General features: G+C 33.1%; 1 protein-coding gene across 1 annotated transcript; it reads right to left on the reverse strand.

Annotated features, from left to right (window-relative positions):
* Positions 1 to 1,258: 1,258 nt before the first annotated feature.
* LOC121259096 (filament-like plant protein 4) lies at positions 1,259 to 8,105 on the reverse strand. Its single transcript, XM_041160587.1, is given in 7 exon segments — positions 1,259 to 1,932; positions 2,218 to 2,275; positions 2,643 to 5,085; positions 5,201 to 5,288; positions 5,290 to 5,421; positions 5,798 to 5,887; positions 7,875 to 8,105. Coding segments are annotated over 6 exon segments (3,249 nt in total). The 5' UTR covers positions 5,882 to 5,887; positions 7,875 to 8,105; the 3' UTR covers positions 1,259 to 1,488.
* Between the last annotated feature and the right edge of the window lie 16,326 nt (positions 8,106 to 24,431).

A 24,431-nucleotide genomic window follows, 5' to 3' on the forward strand; every position in this document is an offset into this window, starting at 1 on the left:
ACGCTGTAAGTCGACCGACCACGCATGGTCTTATTTTTACACTCAGTTGGACACGTCAACTAATCAGACATGAATCCATGATTTCAGTATCATCTTACTTTGAACAACTTGCCCATATATAGTTAAATATAATTCAAAGTATCGCATTCCAAAGCATTTTATTTCGAATTTCAAACTTTTGATACATAAACATATATATAGTTTTAATTACCCAAGAAGTTAAATTATTTACCAATTCAGCCATCACAGCCTATCTCATGTCGGTGGACGCTTTAGAGCACTTTTTGTTGTCTTATCCCATGTACCGCGACTAGAGAGGTCATCATAAGGACGACCACGTCGGACGAATCAAATGCTGAAATGTCACAGCTCACTGATCAAATATGTGATGGATGGCCACAGATGGCAGATGCAATTAATGCGGGTCCAACGTGCTCCATCTGTCTGTCAGAATGTCATTCATTGGGTGGGGATGATATAATCACGTGATAGTTATCCCACGCCAAAGTCTTATGTTTCCTCCAACCTATATAAAGCCTATGGCCCAGGACCACGTGGCCTGACAAACCCACGACTCCCCTCCGAGCCAAGAGTTAGATTATGGGAGAGGAAAAAGCAAAAGAAAAAGAAAAGTGTGGACCTTTTTTCTAAAAAAAAAAAACCCAAATAGATGTGGGAAAAGATTTTAAGATTTCGTTTGGAAGCTCAACTTACTTCAACTCATCATTATAATTTTTTTAAATTTTAATATAAAATATAATAAATTATTCAACTTTTTCAAATTCTAAAATAATAATAATATTAAAAAATAATATTTTAATAATATTTTATCAACTCAACTCAATTCAACATCCAAACATACTCTAAAAATACGTACTTCAAGGTTACCTAATTATTAAGGATGATTTGGTTACACAATTAAATTATCTTATTTTATTTCATATAATTATTATAATTTTTTTAAATTTTTACATAAAATATAATAAATAATTTAACTTTTTTAAACCCAAAAATAAAAATAATATTATAATAATATTTTATTCAATTTTCAACAAAACAACTCATCTCATTTCATAACCTTAATCTCTAGCAATAACCGTACGTCTTGCGTTTTCTTTGTTGGTTTGATAAAAGAGAGTAAAAATTAAGTGCATCTGCGAAAAGAAAATACTGCCACATACAATATATTCGAAATATTTTGCAACAGTTCAGAAAATGTCACGGTTTCACTAGCCAAATTACAGAATGCATTTTAGAATAAAAGAAAACAAATTCACATATATGGATATATCATGTACAGTCCATTTGTTACAAAAATTACGTGATGTTTGGAAAGCAACCTCGCAGAAAAAAGCTCCACAAAACCCTCAAAATCTGATTTCTAATATCGTAGATGATAGAGCTCCTCCATCTTGGTGCTTCTAAATATTATTATTACTAAATGACCACTTCAACGTACAATCATTATTCTGCCTGCGAGCTGCAAGCCTAATGACCGTTCTTTGCTTTCGAGGAGAAGAACCTGGTAAATCCACGCGAATGTCTCTCAGGAGTCGGGGCGGAAGAAGATGACGAGGAGGTTGACTTGGTGGCCCGGTGTTTTGGATGATGCTTTGAGCTGATCGGTGACCTTTGGTGATGGTTTCCCTCCGTATCGGACGGGCTACATGGCGAACTATACAAGTCAATGGGAGACTCGCCACCAAGGTTTTGCACATTGGCAGAAGCAGCAGTGTCCATTTCAGCTAGATCAGAGTCTTGCAAGTTCATGCTACTAGCAGGTTCAGTCTCCATACCCCTCTGACTCCTCTCGCTGTAAGGAGATCCAATAAGCTCTGTTTGAGGACGCAAATATTTCAACTGCTTGCCAAGAAGAAAAATGGTTTCCTGACACTCCGCTAGCTTCTCTGCGGCAGCTGCTAACTCTGTGTCCTGTGATGAGAGAAGCGGGTTCAAATGCTTAGATCTCACTCTCCCTTTTTTCATATTGGTCAGTACTATCGACAAAACAAGGAAAAAAGCAAGCATTCATCAAGCAATGCGCTAAAATGAAGAAAATCCGGTGCTTTGATTGTGTACAAGTGATACTCTCTCCGCTTCTTAAATGCTTGCATGCTGAAATAGGGACTTTGTACATGCTCAGCAGAATATAAAGCTTCTTTTTATTTAATAAATAATGCCAATGAATATGTGTATCTGTAATTTCCCTGGCCTCACCTGTTTGGTCTTGAGATCAATATCGGCTTCTGAAGCACAAACAGAGCAGCTCCCATTCCTAAAAATAATAGGCATTTACGAGTTAGAAATAAAACCAAATCTAGATCAAGCATGGGGAGACATCCCTAATCTAAAACAAATACGAAGCATTAAGGTGTGTATTAACAATGCCATGCAAATCCATGGACCAAAACCAATAACTTAATTGCTCAAAAGCTACTGAAATAGAAACAATCAATAAATGAAACCATTTAATTGGAAGAGCGGCATAAATAAAATGTATTCTGGCCTTAAAAAATGCAACCCATAATTGCCCAGAAGGTATTTTAAGCTTTCTCCTGTCTGATCTAAGATGAGGAGAGTATCAATTTGGAAAAGGCAGATGGCTGATTCTGATCAACTATAAGAGAAGGTTTGATCCTAACCTTTGCAATTGTTGTTGAAGTTCCCCACATCTGGCAAGAGCATCCTGATGACTCTTCTTTTCCCCATGTAGCTCATTTTCCAATGTTTCTGTTTTAGCTCGCAAAAAGTTCAGCTCAGTTTCTAACTCTGCTGCATGTGCTTCAAGCGATCTGTACGACTCCGCCATACATTTCAGCTGTGTCTCAGACAGGCTGTTTGACTTTTGAGCAGATGCTAATTGTGATTTAGCATCTGCTAGAAGGTGCTCAGTTTCCTGTAACTGCGATTTTGTAATCTCCAAGTTCTCGGTATATCTTGCTAGGTCCACGGCCAATCTATCCTTCTCTGATTTCAATTCCTCAAACTCCTCCAATGAGAACTTACAAGATATGGAATTTGATACATACCCTGAGACTAGATTTCCATCATCAGGAACCTCAAGGTCAGAAGTGGGATTAGAAATGTGGTCACAACCACTGTGATATCTTTCCCCTGATAAATCCTTTTGAAGTTCTCTATTCTCAGGTAAAGCGACCTTGTCTATGCAATCAGGACTGCTAATTTCTGCATCAGCATCCTTGTAGCCCAGGACGTTGAACCTGAGTTCACTGGCTTTAGCTAAAACATGAGAAAGGTCAATTATATAATCAGCCAAAGTAGTATTACTGCAAATGACTTTGTTAGAGGTCACAGAGAATAACTCAATTTTTTTACTCAATCCACTGTCATCAGGGGATGAATCATGGACTCCCATTGCCACTTTGCCCAAAAACAATATGAAGTCGTGAATCTGTGAAATGGCAGCAGCAAAATCTTGGCTTATCATATTCACAGTTTCTATAGCTGGCTGTAATAAAGAAGTTTCCATATCTGCAGTTTGCACACCATGTTCCAGATCAGACTTCCTTTCAGATGCAGCATCAGAACAGTGAACTTCCTTGGAAACACAAGTCACAGGGTGCTGACACAGAGAATCATGTGCTTCAAGTAGAACATGCTTAATATCCTCCAAAATTTTCCCCATATCAGCATCCTTGGGCACAGATTCAAATACCATTGAAAGTTTTGATCGGAGCTTCGTCAATGATAGCTGGTCTACACGGGAGCCGTGATTCGATACTGACAATTCCATGCTAGAGCATACCGGATTTTCTAATGCATTTAAGTCATGGTGCTGTTCAGACTGGAGATTTTTCTCAGCATTCACTTCTGATGCATCATGGTTTAGAATTTCAGGTATCTGATCATTTGACAAGTTCCTGATGGAGCTAGCACCATTTGAATTATTTGATAGACAAGCTAACTTCTCCATCTCTAGAAAATCATCCATAAGCTCCAAGTGATTTGAATTTTCAACCCTGTTAGATTTCCCATTGTTCTTTTCTTTCTTCAATTGGGAGAGCTCAGAAATCAATGATGTAGACCAAGACTCAGCGCAACTTCTCTCGTCATCATTTCCATCTTCAGACATGGAGGTCAAGCTCGGTGGATTGCTTGCATTTTGACTTGAAGAACCTTCAGCAGTCATATGAATGATAGATTTTGTCAAACTTTTCTGTTGATTGCAGCCTTGTATTTGTGCTTCTAAACTTTGAACCTTGCTAGCTGTCTTAGCACACAAATTCCTTGAAGCCTGCAATTCACTGTTACGCTTTGCCAAGGCTTCTTTGAGCATCTTTGTTTCTTCTTCCACTGCCAATAGCCGTTCAGTGAGAAACTCATTCTCTTTATGGAACTTTTGTGCATTGCTAAGGGAAAACTCAGGCACTGGAGAGAGGTGTGGAGTAGAAGGCTTAACAGGAGACCCCCTCAGTCGAGTTTCTCCATAATCTCGGCCTAAATTCTCAACCTCTAGCCTCATTTGGGCCAGCGCAGCTGGACCGGGCAACTTCTTCCTCACAAGACCACGTAATCTTTGGCATTCTGCTTCAAGCTTAACTATTTTTTTAACACCCTCCATATGCTGCTTGTTTGCTACTTCTGCAGACCTCATGCTCATGTTCTTTTCTTCATTCCGAATTTCCAGCTCTTTGGAAACAACGTGCAGTTCATATTTAAGAGAACTTATTTCCCTTTGACATGATTCAACATCGCTCTTCAAAAGCTCAATGTCAGCCTCGGCTTGTGACTTTTCTTCATTTATCTTGATTAGCATGTTTGAACGTTCCTGCAAAGATCTTGAAACAGCCGCATTGTCAGAAGCAGACTTCCGGAGGTCCTGGTCTAAGTTAGCTATCTTAACTTCAAACTCATGCTTAATTTTGTCCCACTGCTTGGTTCTAGTAAGAACCACTTCTTGCAATTTCTGTTCATGTTCTTCCTTCAAATTTCGTATCTGTCGCATGCACTCTTTAAGGGCACCATCTAAATGCGATGCCCTATCTTCAGCAGTGAGTTTGGCAAGTGTGACAGATTCTAGATGATTCTTCAATGCTAAAGCTTCTGCTTCAGCCTTTTCCCAACCTGTATAAAAAAAGTACGTACCGATTCGGAAAGTTGAGGCCAATAAATTGAGGGAGACTCTATCATTAACCCCACAGGTATTCAATAATGAACCAAGATTAGATCAGCATCATACCTGAGACAGCTTCTTCAGCAACTTTGGCATGCTGCTTTACCAAGTTTTCCTTGGTAGTCATCTCTGAATGAGCTGCTGACAATTTTTTCGTTCAATTCCTTGATCTGATCCTCCAGTTTCTCCACTTGTTCCTCATATGTCTTCACTTGATCCTCCAAACTATTCAGATGTGTATATGACTCCACAGAAATTTGAACATAGTTCGGTTTTTTGTAGTTTTCCTGTTTTATAAAAGAAGTAAACCACAAAGAGTAACTATGAAGTTATTCAATGAAAAATGCTCAATAACAAGAAGTTACTAAAAAAACTGCCTCATCTACGCTAATAGTATCAATTCCCTACACAATACACATAAGTAGTACAAATAAGATATCACAAAAATGGAGGGGGAAAGGTAAACATGTCTCAATTCCGTAGTTCATATCTTGATAAAAAAAAAAAAAAAGTATTATCAGTTTAGAGTATATTCATGTGATGGCAAATAATTATAGTCTAATGAGCTTCACAAACTAGGCAGCTTGGAGGATCACGCCAACCACCTATTGTCAATAAACAAATGGCAGGCAAGAAAGATTGAAAACCCCTCAATGAATTCACCTGATCAGACAGAGCAGCAACCACCTTTTCAGCAGCTGCCTTGTCAGATGCTTTTTTCTTCCACGGCCAACTCCGTCGGTCCATCTCAGACTGTAAAGTTTGCACAAATGTGAGTTAAAATAAAAAAGGAGCAGTTTGGGAATAATTTCTTTTAGGTGTCAATTGGAGGATAAAAGAATAAAAAAGATACAACTGATTAATAGTATTGCCTTAGTCTCGAACCAACCGTTATTTTAAGCACCTAAGGAATAACTAAACTTCGTAATTAGTAATCCTAGGCTGGAGTTATTAGTAAAGTTTTTCAACATTCCTACTTAGTTAACGTTTTGTTTCCCATGCACATGGGAAATATAATATAGCAAGACCATGGATATGATGTATGGTTATACCTAGAACAAATGTCTTAAAGTTTCACTCAATTATTATGTATTGACATCTATTCTCAACTGGTAGATAGATTCAGAAACTTTATTGCGCCGGACAGCACAAGATAGATTCAGCCAAGGCTATCATATACAGGCATAATGAGTCAAAGTTGTGTTTTTGAAAGCCACGCATTGGCTATCAAACAAAGACATTTGAATCCCTTAGATAGTTAACCATATTTGGTTTGTAGTCCTATTGTGTGCAATGAGACCTTCCGTTGTTGGAACAGGATCTCTCAAGCTCTAGGCGATCAAACAGAGGAATCTTTCATAAGAAACAGATCAAATCTCTAACTGGCAATACCAATGACGAGAGAAAGAGAGAGAGAGAGAGAGAGATGTGAACGATGCTGGAGTAAATGGCTGTTCAATCGCTAGACTAGTTTCCATACTCGTTGAGGAGGACTCCCAATTATAATCCCAAAAATTGAGCAAATAACTTTAAAACTTCATCTAAGGTTCTTGAAGCACGACTCACTGCACATGTTCACTCTAAGACACAAAGCACAATTCCTTCTGAGAAGTTTGTCTGACTTTCTACGGCACGACGGTGGCATTTTGTAATTCATTGGCACAGGCCGAGATCATTAAACAACTGGATGCACATATACAAAACCAATAATTCCGCTTCAGGTTGCAGGAAAAACTTCGAAGAAAAAACACTCGAGCCGCCAAAGTCAAATAGTGGAATAGGTCAGAGGCAGCCGGTGGTGCCGGGGATTTTCTTAGGTTTCAAACAACGAAAACTATTTATTCATAATAGGATTTTTTTATTTCCTTTTCGTACATTTTTCACGACAAAAAACGTAGCCCCTGTAGTGGAAAACGCAGTTCCGACTTTTTTTTTTTTTCTTTTTTAATGGAAGCAGCTACTCGAAAGTACAACCATTCAGAAACAAAAACAAAAAAAAATTTACAGACCGCAAGCACGGATAATGATATACGGTTCTGAATGTCCTCCCAAAAATTTATTTGTTTGTATTTGTGAGTAAGATAAGAAATTGTCTATAATCACATACACCATCCTGTCTTTGATATCAATCTGAAGCTATCAAACATCAAGACAGTGAGAGGGTTTCATTGTATGAAATTGGTATGCACGCCACCATACCAATGCAATGAGGTTAATTATCAAGATCTATCCGCAGGGCTATCTATTGCCGAAGATCCCGATACTACAGAAGAAATTTCAGGACAATCGCAGAAGTTGTGGAATTAGAAACTGTATCGAACACACTGAAAACATAAATTCAACTATATACATAGTGTTAGTTTATTCATCCAGCTTTAGAAGGATTAACATCCTGCTAAGCTAATTTAGATCCAAGTTACTCAGATACACCATGAACAACTTCCAGATGAGTGGCACCGACACAAACTAGACAAAGAAGCAAAAATGATCATTTTCAAAGTCTAATGTAAACAGAGAAAAAAAAGGGGGGAGCGAAGAGAGAGATAGAGAGAGAGAGAATGAATAGAGCACAGAACCGGAACAGGGAACTTTGACGAAGTAAATACCCGAATAAAAACTAGATGTTTTGAGAAAACAGAAGGGAGAGTTCAAAAAATGAAAATCAAGAGGGAACACAACAGATGCTCAGAGAATCCACCGGTTCCCACACACAGAGACAATGCGTTGCAAGCAAGCTTACCGAGTGAAATGCAGCTCCAAGAGCTGTTCTCGGAGAATATGGCAGAAGTGGACGACGCTAGAGATGGCCGTGCTATTCGAGATACAGCAATGGAGATCCCAAATTAGGGTTCTCTGGAGGGGAGAGGGAGAGAGAGAGACGGAGGAGATGGGGGAGTGGTGGTGGGAGGAGGAGGTGGTGGTAATGGTGGGTGAAATATTCAGGACTTCGGTGTCACTTAAAAGGCAAGACGTTGGAAAAGCTCCCAAACCCATCACCTTTAAAAAATAATAATAAAAATAATAATCTATTTTCTATTTTCTATTTTCTATTTTATTTTTCCCCTAATTGTGACAAAAATAAACAATATTAGAAAAATATTTACCCAAATGCCTATTTGATTGTGATTTAAAAATTACCAGAATCTTGGGATGTTTACTAATCGATCGGTATTGGTTCAACCATATGACGTATTTGCCCCTTCAAAGCTTGGGAATGGCGACAGGGTTCCCCCACGGCCCACGCTTGTGGCAGAAGCAACGGCTGAGCTGTACACGATATTTGGAAAGTTCTGTTTTTTCAATATTGTATGTTTTTTACGACTTTGGACCACCGTCACTTACTGCACAGCTCATACGCTCGGTGTTTTGCCGTGCTGAGGATGCGCCGTGTACCGCCACTGCATGACACTCTCATGGTCCACAAAATCAGGACCATCCATCTATCCACTTTCTTTCTTCCCTACGTTTTCAATATGAATCGAAGTGGGAATAAGTCAAATTTGTTTGCTAGAAAGAGGACAGAGCACAAATCAATTAAAAATATTTTTTTATGGAGGTTTTAATATTAATTACGGTGACGGATGTAAAACAAAAAATAAAAATAAATAAATAATTCACTTTAATCATATCTTGAAAATTAGGGTAAGAGTTGTCTAATATTTTTAGCAATTTGGATGAATTAACGATTGTGGGCTCGACGAGTAAATAAACTAATTAATGTCTGGTCGTAGAGATGTGGAAACGTTAATAGAACTAAACCCCTCCCCAAAGGTAATTTATTAGTATGGTTGGGGGTCTATTATTTAAAAGAAAACGGCACTGTGGACAAAGAACAGGTAACATCAATCACGTTTCAAGATGGGTTGTTTGGGAAGTGTCCTCTCTATATTTTTCTTTTATTTACCGTAATCTTTCCAAAATTCATGGTATAAATACATGTTAAATTTATGACTCCATCTAAGTACTATTTTATTTACCTATAATTTAGAAGAGACCAATTAAGTTGTGATTAAATCGATCAAATTATTATAAATTATAGAAACATTTCATTTTTTTAAATAACTAAAAATAAATCATCTTAATTTTGATATTATAATCTTCTCCTCATAAGTCTCCAACACTATGAGTCCCGCATCTTTTGAGTTGACTTTGATACCATTTGTAATAATATAAATAGAATCTTAATGTATAATTGTATTATATATTATTGAATAATTAATTGATTTAAACTTTTTATAATCCTTATAAACTAAATAATTATCGTCGTTCTAAATATTAATACATATACTCTAAAAATATTAGTGAATCAAATTTTTTACAATTTTATAAATGACAAAAAATCCTTTCGCTAAATAATTGTTGGTAGCCTTTCTATAAAGGTGGGGATATAATTACTAATAAATAGACGATTAAAAATGAAAATGAAATTAGCGACTTGCTTAGTTTCTGTACATTTGATATATATATATATATATATATATATATATATATATAAAGTAGGTTTTCCATTGATAGCCAAGCTGGCTTTTGGGATTCTTCACCCACTGAGAAAGTGGGTAGTGAAAAATCATTTTCACCATTAAAAAGAAAAAGAAAAATAAAAATAAAGTGCTAAGCTTGCTTTCGTAACTACTCTTAGATTACGAAAAACTGTACGCAACAACTTAACTATTCCCTTATTGCTCTTAAAAATTGTCAATTTGTTTCACATTCATACCAACTCATTATATCTATATCGATGATGTTATCAAACGTAAGCTTCTAGAGATTATTTATCATTTTAAAAAATCTTTGAAAAAATCAATTATATTCCCACGATTGAGCATGAGATGTAAAATAATTCCATTTAACTTCATAGTTTTGCATGACGTCTGAATCGGAACACTTCGTTTTATAATTTATCGATCCACCTTTTATATATATATATATATATATATATATATAGTTGTGTCCCCAATTCCATGTCCACAAGAAACCAAACGATGTCATCTCTTGCCTGAAACCAGTTCCCTAAAATGACAAACAGGGCATCAATCAAAGATGTTGACTTTTTGCTTATATATTTTATTTTTTAAGGTACAAATACGAAAAAAAAAAATTAAAATTAGTACAATTCAATAGAATTTCTTAGTCTAATGTTAAAGAGATGGAGTACGACGGTGTAAAACGTAGCACATAAAGTAAGTCGGGCAATTATTTCAGTACCATGCCTATTAAAATGTTACACCTCATTTCTACTGCTGTACGGTCATAAATAAGAAGATTCTTATGTTTTTAGCATAAAATAATTTATAATTTCTTATACTGACGTTAAATAGTTTTTCATTTTTAATTATAAGGATTTTGAAAAAATACTGTTATTTATTTGGAAAATGAAAATTAATGCGATTGGATTTTTTTCAGGAATAGATACAATGAGTAATTATAGATAAAAAAGTGAATTTTTTCCGACGAGTTTTGTTTAAAAGGAAATTGTAAAAGTCAAATTTTAAATAAAATATAACTACTTTTGTTAATGAATTTCTTTACCAGAAAATAAAAAGGAAGAGAATGTGTTAACTGGGAAGACCATAAAATTTGTGTCAGAACGTCAAAAATATTTCTGAGGGATAATAAAAGCTGGAACAGCTACAACCGCAGATTAATGAGATAGCTAACTAGTTCGTACCCAGCTCCTTGAAAAGACAACCTTTTTGGGTTTATCTGATCTATCTATTTACAGCTCAATCTTAAACAAAAAAACAAAACAAATTTGGAAAAAAAAAAAAAAAAAAAAACGCCGACAACCTCGTTAAATTAGGTTTAGATATTGAAGTGAATTGAATTGAGTTAAATTGGATTGAAATAATAAATATTATTATTATTTTAAAATTTTAAAATATTAAAATATTTATTATATTTTATATAAAATTTTAAAAAATTATAATAATAAATTAAAATGAATTAAAAAGAGTTTGAAATCCAATTCAAGATTAAAGATCATTTCAACTTGCACGAAACAGACAGACTTACATATGTTTTTTCTTAAATATTAGAAGCTCCATCTCTCGATTTAGAAATGAGTTCTATTATTTATTAATATTACTTATTATGAGGTTGTACCGATTATTTTATTATAATATTATTTTATATTAATTGGTGCCATAAATTTAACTGGCTTTTACGTTGTTGTCTGGTTTGTATCGAAAAACTTTCAATTTCATTTCATTTTATTTTATTTTATTTTAATATTAAAATTTTAATTTTTTCATCTAATTACTACTTAATCATTATAATATTTTCAGACTTAAAAAAAATACAAAAAAAAAAAATCAACTTGCTTAAATTCTAAAACAAAAATTATATTAAAAAATTTAATATTTTAAATTTTAATTCAAATAATTTTAATATTACTTACAGAGTATTTCACTATTATTTAAGTGTCGTTTTGATATCAAGTTGAGATGAGATAAAATATGAAAATTGAATAAACTATTACTAGAATATTATTTTTTAATATTATTATTATTTGAAAATTTTAAAAAATAAATTATTTCTTATATTTTATTTTAAAATTTAAAAAACTTATAATAATAAAATAATACGTGATAAAATATTTCTCTCATAGAAGCTTGCTTTCTCATCTTATCTTGACTCATTATAAGAGCATTAGTATTGAATTATTTAACTGTCAATGAAATGTAAAATTTGACTTATTTTGCATAAGATTACCTACATTGAATTATCCAAATAGAAAAATATATAACTTTTAGCTACAGTGTGTTAGTATTGTGAGTCATATATGGTTGTCTGTTGTATAATGACCAAAATTTATTTTTATTTAATAAACCGCCGATTTCTTTTTGTACACTTCCTGCATCCATATCTCAAATTATTGGCGAGATTTAGATAATTACTGTACTTGATTGCTAATTTTGGTGGGTAGATTTCTACACTCTAATTTGATTTGTGACTTAAAGAAATTGTGGGTAATTTTGTAGGCAGATAAATGTATTTGTAGGCAGTTTGGTTTTAATTAATAGAAAAAAAAAAAGAAAAAAATTATTGAATTTATAATATTTTATTATTATTTTAACTAATAAATATATAATTTAATGTGAAAATAAATTTCCGTCGATGAATTTAGTTTGACATTTTACCCTCACCGTACATTTCTGATCAATTCTATCTGCATACGAGCTACAGTGAATCGAAATTTCTCGGTCGTCCACGTGAACTTGTCCACTGATTACCGCCGTCAGAAGACAAGCTCCCATATTATACTCAACAAAATAGTGGCGCGTATATACAACCGTAAAACATGGAATTAAATATTACATCTTTAAAATTCATTTTCATGCTCCGATAAATAGTTCCAATATTTTTTAGGAATTGAAAATTCCAATTTGTACTCTTTGGGTTTAACTATTAGGGTATCATTTTATTTCTTTTAAATGTTTTAAAAACTTACTGGTAGTAATTTTATATAGAGTCGGGCTAGCCCGCTCAAAGGTTACCGTCTCTCACATTTTTAAAATATCTCTATACACTTAAAATTACTTTTTTAATTACTAAATAAAAAAAATAACAAATGGTCAAATGGAGCGGTAAGATTGAGAGGGTAAAATAGTATTTCTCTTTTATATATTTTTAATATTTAAAAAATTAATTAGAGCTAGCCGGTGCAATAACATAATCCTTTGAGAAATGTTATGGCAGGAGTGATTTAGGAGAAAAGATAAAATACAGCTTATCCGGTAAGAAATGATAAGATTACAACATGTGGGTATTTTTCCTCTTTATATTGGCGGTGGTGATCAGTGCAGTGCGAACAGAATGGGAAAGTACCCAAAACGGAGCGAGTGGGGCCCTGCACGTGTAGAAGCGCGTTGAAGATAAGGCGTATAAAAAAGAACGCAGTCCCTCCACCAAATACATAGTGGAGCAGAGCGGGAGAGAAAACAAAGCAGCATCCAATGATGTCGAGAAAAAAGACACGTGGTCCCTACACACACACGTATGAGTGTTAACAACCTTTTTTCAATGAAGTGGGGACCAGCTGTCCCCACTCCTCTAAGAGCTTCATTGGCACGTGTCGGCAGAAAGCGACCACGTTTTATAGAACCCAGATACTCGGGTCTTGACTCTTGATTACCGAAATGTACAGCGTCGGCAGAGAGAAGAGAGAGCCTTTAGATATAAGTGACGACAAATTTAATGATTAAAAAAAACATATTATTTTTAACCCCACCAAAAAAAAAAAAAAAAAAAAAAAACTCGATCTGGAACATCAGACATTACTTGAAGTGAAAAAAAATAAAAAATAAAAAGCAAAAATAAATTTTTGCGTCTGGCAAATGTGAACATCACAACTCTTATAATGGCTTCAAAGTCATTGACACCCTGTCAAGGCAGTGAGTGAACTTTCCGTGACAGTTTGGAAAATTGTTTTTTTTTAGTTTGAATTTCACTATAAAAAATGTTAATTAAAATTTAAACCTAAAAAAATATGGATAAAAGTGATTGATTGATTTTTTTTATTTTTAAGTTTTAAGTTTTTTTATTTAATTATTAAAGAATTGAATATTAATGAATTATTTTTTTATTTTTTAAAAATATTTAAAAAAATATAAAAAAAGAGAGACAAAAATATAAAAGTACATTTGCACTTATCTTTTTGAATTCTTAGTTGATTATATGCTCTTGTAGCGCTACCCTTTCATTATTTGTAATCATAATTTATTATGTGATATATCTTAAATAATTTAGATAAAGTTAAATAAAACATGTAGTATCAACAAGTGTATTATGATATTTTAAATAACCACAAGGGTTTTTCATATACTCTTATTTTTTATTAAAAAATTCAAAGTTTTACTATTTTTATAAAGTGTCGTTCTTAAGAAAAATTTTAAAAACCATATCATTGTATTTCATTAGAATGCATGTGGAGAGATAAAGATAAGAGTAATACTAGATATAATTTTAGAATATATAAATTTCGTATACCTATTTTAAAAAAAATAAAATCCATCATTTAAAAATATTTTTTTTTTTATGTTAGACCTAAATTTATTTATTTATTTTTTAAAAAGAATGTGCATAACTAACACAGCCTAGCTAAAACCAATAATAAAATGTAAAGAACGGTAATTCCAAGAAATTAAGGGGATTTTACTTTATTTTAGTGAATATCAGACCAACAACACGTCCTTTCTTTAAAGCGAGGATGCACAAATCAATCCTTTGCAATTATGATACCTCTCTTTAAAAGTATGTTAAATCATTACATTCACCTTGTAATGCGTCCAACGCAAGGATTTCTTGTGGGGAAGAACTTAGCCAAAGTGTCTATCTAATTCCCTCATCTAGCACATGAAAAATGACTTTCTGCATATACTTTGACACTTTTAATATTATTTTTATTTTGAAATTTAAAAAAGTTGTATTTTTATTTTGTTTTGTTTAAAAATTTGAAAAAAAATTTAATGATTAAATGAGATGAGATGAGAATGAGTGTGAAAACAAACAAGCTAGACCTTATTAAGTGCTAGTTACCACTTCAACTCTAACAAAAATCATGCTTAATTGGTGTCTAAACTGGCTCTTAAGCAACATGCACAGATCAATTCGATAAGTACTCTTTAAGCGAACTTTTATAATTAATGTTGCTTATTTTCTTAAAATGGTATGTCAATTGCATATAATCATGTATAAACTTTAATTAGTCTCTATTTCAAAAAAGAACATGAATAATACTCTTTATCTTGAGTTTTATCATTGCAATATATTTTTAATGATTTTATATATTGGCCATTAAAATATAAAGTACTAAAATGTGATACATCATTTGTAGTGATACATAACATCGTTTCTTTTAAAAAAAAAAAAAAAAAACTACCTCACAACAAATTAGTTAACATTGAATTGTCATTTATAATTCATTGCTACCGTTAGAATTCCTTTTTTTTTTTTTTTTTTTGGGCAAAATCTCTAGAACTTCGAATAAAAAGTGTTAACAAATAAAAATTAAATTAACTTTGTCAGGACTGATGGCTATTATATCATATCAGGCGTGACGTGAACTTGTTGATACTCCACATAAAGATTTCCACTGAAAAATACTGCAAAGCTAGATGAAGATTAAATGGCCCTATATATGTAGGTGCTTGTTCTGAAAAAACAAGCTAACCACTGAATTTGAATGACCAGCTTCAAGCATTATCATGAATAATTATCACCAGTCGACGATATTTGTTTGACCAAATAATATTTCATCATTTTCTTGTTACGATCAATTTATATATTATTAATGCTGTTTTAACTTTCAGATTAATTAAAAAACTTGGCTAAATTTTTGTTTTAAAGTGCAGACTTTCACGTACGGCCAGGTCGATCGTTGTTCTTTCCAGATATTATTGTTCAATAGAAACTATATAAGATTAATAATTATAAATACGACTTTGAAGATATATATATATGTGTGTGTGTAGATCAGACTGTGACAGTTCATGAATTAATTAAAGATCATTAATAATTACAAAGAAAGAAAGTTTACGTAACTGTTACATGGGTTTCTTTTTTGAGGTGGTGGGGCTGAGTTTTCTCATGTGATGGAGGTTTACGTGGCGTTTGCTGTGTTTTCTAATATCATTAGATTAGTGAAATCAGTGGTTTAGATGTCACCGTTGCCATTCCAAAAGGGCTATAGTTTTTTATATAAGTGTATATACAGTACTGTTAATTGATTCGATATCTGAATTGTAAAGGAGAAAAGGATATATAGAAGGAATTAAGCCATTGGAAGCTTCCTCAGTGACATCGATCCTATTTGCAAAAGGAATTAATTCCAGTACTTTGCCAGCTAGCCAGCTAAGCTATGCTAGATCGATGTATATATAATTAATCATTATATAATATTATTGCATGCATCCCCAAATATATGATCTGATTGGTATGCAATGGCGACTTAATTTAGACTTTAAAAACTATTAGCATGACCTGTAGATTACTTTTGTTTTATTGTTCGGCTTATTTAATTGTTTGGATTGCATGGATTATCCAACTTAATTTATCCAGTACTGCACCTGTTTCTTTGAGTGGGTGGAGGGAGAACGAGCCTAATGCAATTTGATTACATTTCATGACCTAGCTGTTACAATCTGATCTTTAGATATTTCGTGCAACATGTGTTATATATAATTGGGTATATTTTATGTTGGTGAGATTACATGATTATATAAAAAAAAACTTAAAAAAATCATCATACTATTAAACACCACACAAAATGTTTTAGCCAGAAAAAGATTTCATGAAAACAAATTTACGAAATGATATAGCTTGATATGTTGCGTTAAATTGTAAAACATCTTTATTATAAATTAATCTAAAGTATTAAATGAAGTCATTTAATTAGTTTATGAATTTAATTTTTTTTAATGGTTGTAGCAATTCTCTCTATATAAATATATAAAATTGTATATGGTTATACTCGATCCCATGAATCGCGATCTGAACTTAATTCAAGGCTGAGGTGAGCCCATTTCATAAAACACCTTTAATAATAATAATAATAATAATAATAAATCCATGATAAGTTACAAATTAGTACAAATCTTACTTACTGCGTAAAATAATATTATTACTTTAATAAATTAACTCATCCACTAAAAAAGTTGGCAATATTGGCTCCTCCCAACTCGAATTTAATTAAAAGCACAAGGTTTGGATTAATGTTTTCAAGGGGACGCGTAAATTTATGTATAAAATATTTTAATAATTAAACGTGTAAAGACGTGTTACAGTGCGAAACATGGTGATATACATGTGGAACACCTTAGTTCTATGTCGACGTAGCCATATCACATGCATGTACGCAATTGTACACATGCATGTGATCACGTGAAAAGGCCTGTAACCATTTCAATACTATTATACGCTTTTTTAAACAAGAAAGAATTTGAAATGAATTTGTTTAAAAAATAAAAATATTATTTAGATATATATACATATACCAAAAAAACAAAATAAAAACAAAATTGAGGTTTCACCCGAATTTTCTTATTGTGACTTTATACAACTTGAGTTTGCTTGGCTCCTTATACAACTGATCAATCGGTTGGATGAAAAATATGTAGTAGTATCCTATTAGTTTTGAATAGTGAGTTTGGAATTGAGATGAAAAGAAAATTAAATAAAATATTATTTTAATATAATTTTTATTTTAAAATTTTAAAAAAATGAATTGTTTATTGTATTTTGTTTAAAAATTTAAAAAAATTGTAATGATTAGATGAGATGAATTGAAATTATCTTACTATCAAAACGAGGACTAAGTCATGTTTGAGTTATATAACTCCAATCTTATTAAAAAATTTAATGAATTATTAGGCTGAAAATACCAGGCGATTCCATATCGATCTCAACTCAAACCCAAACTTAATATATGCCAAGCCACTTGATAATAATCTAAAGACTATTGAGCCACTATCCTAATTAATATCCCATTATAATAAAATAAAATAAAAAAACATGTACTTTTATCCATCAGATCGTTTAGGTCTCCAACTTAATTAACCAACGAGCTAGGCAACGCGATTCTAGTGGAGATGAATAGTTAAATATTCTTAAAATTTATATGTAAAAAGGAGAGGGAGGTAGTGGTGGTGACATGGGATAAGATCATGAGAATGATTGCTAACATGCAGCCTCATTAATTTTTTGCGTATAGGTTCCATCTTTTTGTGGGAATTTCAACCTTTGCTTTGCTTTGTGGGTACGAAAGAATTTTATTTATGGGTGGGAGCGGTAGTAATCCTCTAGAGCCAAAATTATACCATTTGGGGACCCATCCCCCACACACAAGACAGCTTTAGTCCACCTCCCCCACCCAGATACTTTGCAATTCCAGAGTAACCAAGTTTCTTTTTCCCACCTCGGATTCTATTTGCCTTTGGTACTTCTTCAAGTCATGTGCTATTTTCTTTTCCCTTTTCGCCTCTCTCTTTTGCTCATTATGATCATCTTCTCGTTTATCTTGTCTTGAGCTCATGAAGAAAATAAAGTACAAGTAAATAGTTTTTTTCCAAAAGTTGCACCAAAATCTAGCATTATTCGATCCCAGACAATCAATATTCTGGTAACTTAATGGCACCCTTTTCTCTAAAAGTCTATTTGTTACAGGTAGGGTTTATAAGATTTAGAGCAGTACTGGTACAAGTTTAATTTGGTTGTGCAAGTTTTGTACAATACTTCATAAACAAAAGTGGATTCTGCTTAAAAAAAATATTTCTTTATACTTTTTCGTAGTGAGATCTACTATTTTATAAAGGGAATGCATGAGACTTGTATATTAGAGACTTGTAGAAATTATTACTCGTGAGATTTGATGCTTCTATTGATTTTTAGTTTTTTTTAATGTGTTTCTCATTTTAATAAATAATATTTCACATTTCTCATTATACTCTTATACTCTTTATACGACATTATTCATCAATTTATTTTAGAAAATAAAACTTGAACTAATTGTTGATAATCCACATCAACATAGTACAATGAGACTTGAATGTGTTATTTTAAAAAATAAGAATTGATCATATTCATCATATAGTGTGTTGAGATCAGGATATAGTATATATATAGTAGGATGTAGCTTTCCTCCATTCTACATACTACTCTATACATTCTCATTCTACTACAATGAAGTGACATTTTTCATCAACTTTTGAAATTTTTCTTTTTAAAAAATGTTTATCCAAGGTTGTTAACAAGTATGATATTTTATATTACGAGATGAAAGTATGGTATATAACATTACTCTTTAAAATTCTTTTATGTGTCATTTTAGCACATGAGAATTTATATTTTTTTCAGCACAATTTTTTAACTTAGATTTTTAAAAAACTATGTACAAAAAGGTCATATTCTCTAGCGACACTTATAATAATTTACTGAAGAAAATATTCTCTAGCGTCACCTATAATTTCTACAGATGAATTGAGGAAAATATTCTCCAGTCGGTTTGAATGAAAAAATCTGTCCAAGTATATAGTATATAGCATAATTCTCATGATTAATAATAATGGTACATTGAAATTACAATATGAGAATATGAAAGAGTAATTATTTCCTAACGTTGAATGAAAAAAGAGTGAGAAAGAAGATAAGTCAAGGGAATGTGAGCCTAGGGCAGTAGGGTGCAAACCCGTGGAAATGGCTATGATTATAAAGTATGGATACAATGTCAAGAAATATTGCTCGGATTATAAATGTCATGGATTACCAATCAAAACGGTGATCTGCCAAGGGGGGAGAGAGAGAGAGAGAGAGAGAGAGAGAGGAGGGGACCGGAAGAGGAGGACCCAAAAAGGAGATAAAAACAATTGGCTTTAACGAAGGGTGGGTATAATCATATTCCGTCAACATAAGAAAGGATCAAAGTGATCACTGATTTGACACACCAAAAACTTTGATGCAAGCTGCAATATTCTGGGTCATGGCTTCTCCTCACCGGCATGGCTTTATATTGCTGGGGCTAAGAAACACACATGCACGCGCGCGTGAGACACACACACATATGTATGTATATATATTATATGGCCCATTCATGTCGTTGAAGTTGGAGAGTGGTTTATACTTTGATTTTTGATACGTGCATTTTACTCCCATTACATGTCGCCAAAGTTTTCTCTTTCTTTCGGATTTTTTACCTTTCTGATTTAGAGCTGCTGCTACTTCACACAAACGTACGTACAACGGCAGTACGCGCTCAGAGAATTATGGCACAGAAGTATGACTGCGGTGTAATGTAGTGAATAATACAACTTTAGTGAGGTACGTAGGTGATCTCAACTTCCTTCTCTTAAGTTCATTGAGTATGTGCATCAAGATATAGAAACACCTAAAATGGATGTGTTTCCGCGAACATATCTATTCAAATCTGAAAAAACCTTGACGGCACGGTTCAACAAAAGGATTAATAGGTGTTTGATCTCTTATATATACCTTCGGCAGTACTTTCAAAAATTGGAATCATTCTACAATATATCTCATTATGTTTATAACTTTAATTAATTAATAGTTCTAATGATGTTTTTTAAAAGAATTGCCTTAACTATAAAAAGATTTTATAAAAATAAATTCATAAATTGATGTAATTTGATACGTTACATTAGATTGTAAAGATACTTTTACTACGATTTAAATATATGATCTAATGTATCACGTGAAATTATATCAATTTGTTAATTTACTTTTACAAAATACTTTTTGTAGTTGTAGTACATAATATTTTATCAGTCATGAAGTTTAAAATTTCTAATGTATCAAGTGAAATGTGGTAATGTTCTAGAATTTAGAGAAATATTTCATTCACAAATAAATTTTACAAAAACAAATTCACAAACTGACTTGATTTGATTTGGTACGTTAACTTGTAAAATTATTTTTATTGTAAAAATATGTAACATATCATATGAAATCTTACTAATTTTGTAAAATCTTTTTACTACTGCATCATTCTGTAAGCTTTATTCCCGTTATTAAAGTTGAATAGTGAAATGATTCTCTCATATCTCATTCTGCAAGGTTTTCCTAAACTTCGTCTATTCTTTTTCCCTCCACTAAGGTCCATAAAAATTGCAAGAATCTAACTTCACACGGGATTGCATGCACACAAAACGACAACAAAAGAAAACAACAGGTCGAGCATCACTTGATCACTGTCAAAATCACTCGATAACATCGATCATTATTTTCTCAGCTGACAGCGTTCAAGTAAATTTTTATGGTTGTTATTAATTTATATATAGATCTTACTAATGATGACAAATCAGTGCCTAATTGGAGCAATTTCTTTTGGTAATTCGTTGTTGAAACTAATCTTACTTCTTTACCTCTTTTTCCTTGTGTAATGATTGAAACTATAATCCTGGTTTTTCAGAGTCCGGACAAGACAAAGGTAACGACAAACAGAGAAAAAAAGATATAATATAGATAGAGTAAATTAAAAAGAAACGAAAAAATTATTACACTATCTTCATGCTTTTGGTGGAGATTTGGCAGTTGATCATGGACTGAAAATGAAGTGAACGTCTTTCTTGTTTTGGTCGAAATGAGGGACAAGCATCACGTCATACATGGAGGGGAAGTTGCAGATCATCTGATTCTGGTCGTTGAACGTCCAGAATGGTAGTGAGTTTTTGGTATTTTTTTCAACTGTTCAGTAGTTTTGCTTGATAACGTACTGAATACATACCATAAGTAGGATACAAAGAAAGGTCCCCCCCCCCCAGGCCCAGGCTCAATGGCTCGTGACTCGATCGGTATGACTATAGAGACAGGAGGCAGGAATCCTAAGATCATGACTACGTCTGATCATCTTACTTCTTATGTCTCGCTGATATATCATGACTCGTCAATGATTGAGTTTATTATTATTTTAAAAAAACTAATAATTGATGGAAAATGAAACTTTTATTATAGTCTATGTCAGAAGCCAGAGTGTTAGCTAGGGTTGGTTCAGAGGAAATATATCGTAGAACATAAAAGATGCCAAGCTAGCCAGTAATAAATAACAAGTGCACGGCACAAAGTGGTCCAAAGCCTGTTTTCCTAGACTTTCTGGGGATGCCCAGAATCCAATTCCAAACCCAACATACTTCACAATGTTCCTAGGCAAACATGCTTTAATTGTAACCTTCTAGTTCTAGCCTCGTCATGGGGGTTTGCTTCTTCTTTGTGGGCGGCACGTACCTCCTGTCCTGACCTGCAATCTTGGACACAACGGCTGCAACGTTTTTGGTTCACATGTTTTCCATCGAAAACGCTTCACGTGCATGCATAGCTTTTTTACCTAGGGATAGTCATTCTTTTTAGCCTCTTCTATTATTTACCGGTCTCGAAAGATTAGCATTTCGGCAGCCCTAGTATCCTAGAAACATATGTACTTGAGCCAGCCACTTAGCCAAAAGCTGGAACGTCATTGTCAGATTTCCTGCTTGGTTGTCAGCATTATTGTTTGGTTTCAGTTTTACTGTTCCATCAAAAACAGCAACTTTTGCAACTAAAATAGGGCCTGTGAATCTGTGATAATTGGCCTTGTGATTAATATTGCGCTCCGTTTTGGGCAAAGCAGGAATTATCTAACGTGAACTCACTCGAGGCCCAAACGGACCACATACCTAACATTACCTGTCCATATCCACGAGTATATCTGGCATCATTTGTTGCCTTTTGCTTTTCTTTGGGTTGGGCCTCTCGACCTGAAATATCAATCGAGGTCGTAACGTCATGACCTATTAAGTTTAAGATCATTAATAGAGGACTCAACAAACTTTGGTTAAATTTTGACTACAAATTTTATTTTTATAAATTTAACAAGTTACTTTTTAACAATATCAAATAAAAAGATTAACAAATCTTTTATTATTCTATTAAAATATTGATTTTGAACTGTTTATTTATTTTAACTCTAATTGTAATTTATTCTTGTAATTTTTTTTATTTTAATTATAGTGGATATTCTTTATTTATTTTACTTATAAATTTTTGTTACTTGGAAAACTAATAGGAATTTTACCTCTGGTGTATATATTCTATTGTATTCGTTGAGCTAGTAAGTGTTGCAAAACTGGGAATCGTAGTTAAGATTTTAATATATATATATATGTAGAAATTATCTTGAAAGTTTATATTCAAAAAGTCATCACAGTGGCCTGGTGGGAGAAGTAAGCAGCAGAAAATAATGCATCTCTACTTGCGCTGGAGAGAACCAGCGGGAACATAATATTTTAGTCTAAAAATAATATTTGGCCAGTCACTTTGGCTCAACGAATTTGCCTAGTGACATAATCTGAAGTTAAAATTACTATTCATTTGTTCAGCCCATTGTTGCGCTTTAGCTATTCTTCTGTTAAAATTTAATTTTGTTGAGTCCACTACTAGTGCTCTAAGCTCGTAAATCTAAAATAAAATCTGACAACTTCGGTGTATAAATATATTATTTATTATAAAAAAAATGTTTTAGCCACAAATAGATTATATAAAAATAAATTCATAAATTAATGTAATTTGATTTGCTATGTTATATTGAAAAACTACTTTTATTGTAAAGTAAATCTAATATATCATATGAAGCCATATCCATTTGTGAATTTACTTTTGTGAGATTTTTTTTGTCGACGTAACATTTCTCTAATTATAAATTTATTGTCCTGTTAAAAAATTCAAAATATAAATCTTTATTGAAATAATTGATGTACTTCAAGTTTTACCTCGCGCATTTCTTATATTAATAAACAAGCTTGAAAATTGATTTATTTTGTACTCTAATTTGCAGAAACAGGTTTAAGTAGGGTGTGATGTACCTGCTTGTATGGACTGTACTGAGGAAGGCGTGTATGAATGAAGCGGATATTTTGTGATGTAAATGGGAAATTCAGGTAAGGTGTTTGTGAATTTGACAGAGTGAATTTGAAATAAACATAATGAACCCAGAGGAAAGAACAGTAAGAAAATAAAGGATGAGTCAAGAGCAAGAAGATGATGATAATGGCTATGCTGAGGTGAGTTCGAGGCCACCCGCTTCCTCCATAGACGCAAATAACAGAAAGTTCAACAATATTCCAGAATACCTCAACAAAACTACCTCCCCCTACATATACTGGGAAACAATTCCCTTAAAACGACAACCTTCAAACTAATGTCATGGGCCACTACCTACCCACATTAACTAGGCCCATGGACCACTAACAACAGCAACTAATTAAAATAACAGATAACAACTAAGTTGGGCATCAAGCTCAGCCCACTTTAATGGGATTCATAACAGGGGTTGATCGAAACATTCGTGTCGACTGCTCAAGCGTGTGAGCGGACAACCTGAGAACATGTCCTTGCAAGTGCGCGCGTTTCCCGTAGCCATCACTCATCTATCGTGCACCCATTACCAAACCGTCCAAAGACTCCAAACTCTGTACAACAGCTATGGAAGCCAATCCTGCCTAATCTAATCTTCATCTGGTCCAAATTCTGATTGGACCCAACACCAATGAATAAAATCTTCCTTCTTCTGCTAAAACAAACTCAACTTTGATGTTCCCCAAACCGGACATGTTTCAAAAGAAAGCGATAATTTCCCACTACCACTGTTTCTACTACTCTCAGCTTGATTCTCCAACCTCCTCCCATTCCAAGTGTTTGACACTTGGACTCAAATGCCTGCTACATAGCATTGATTTCGACAGCCATTTTCTAACGCTAGGACATTAAAAGTCAACAGTTCACATGGGTGATTTATTATGCTGAGGTTTCCTGTCAT

The sequence above is a fragment of the Juglans microcarpa x Juglans regia genome, chromosome 4D (genome assembly GCF_004785595.1).
Source record: "Juglans microcarpa x Juglans regia isolate MS1-56 chromosome 4D, Jm3101_v1.0, whole genome shotgun sequence".
Taxonomy (NCBI): domain Eukaryota; kingdom Viridiplantae; phylum Streptophyta; class Magnoliopsida; order Fagales; family Juglandaceae; genus Juglans; species Juglans microcarpa x Juglans regia.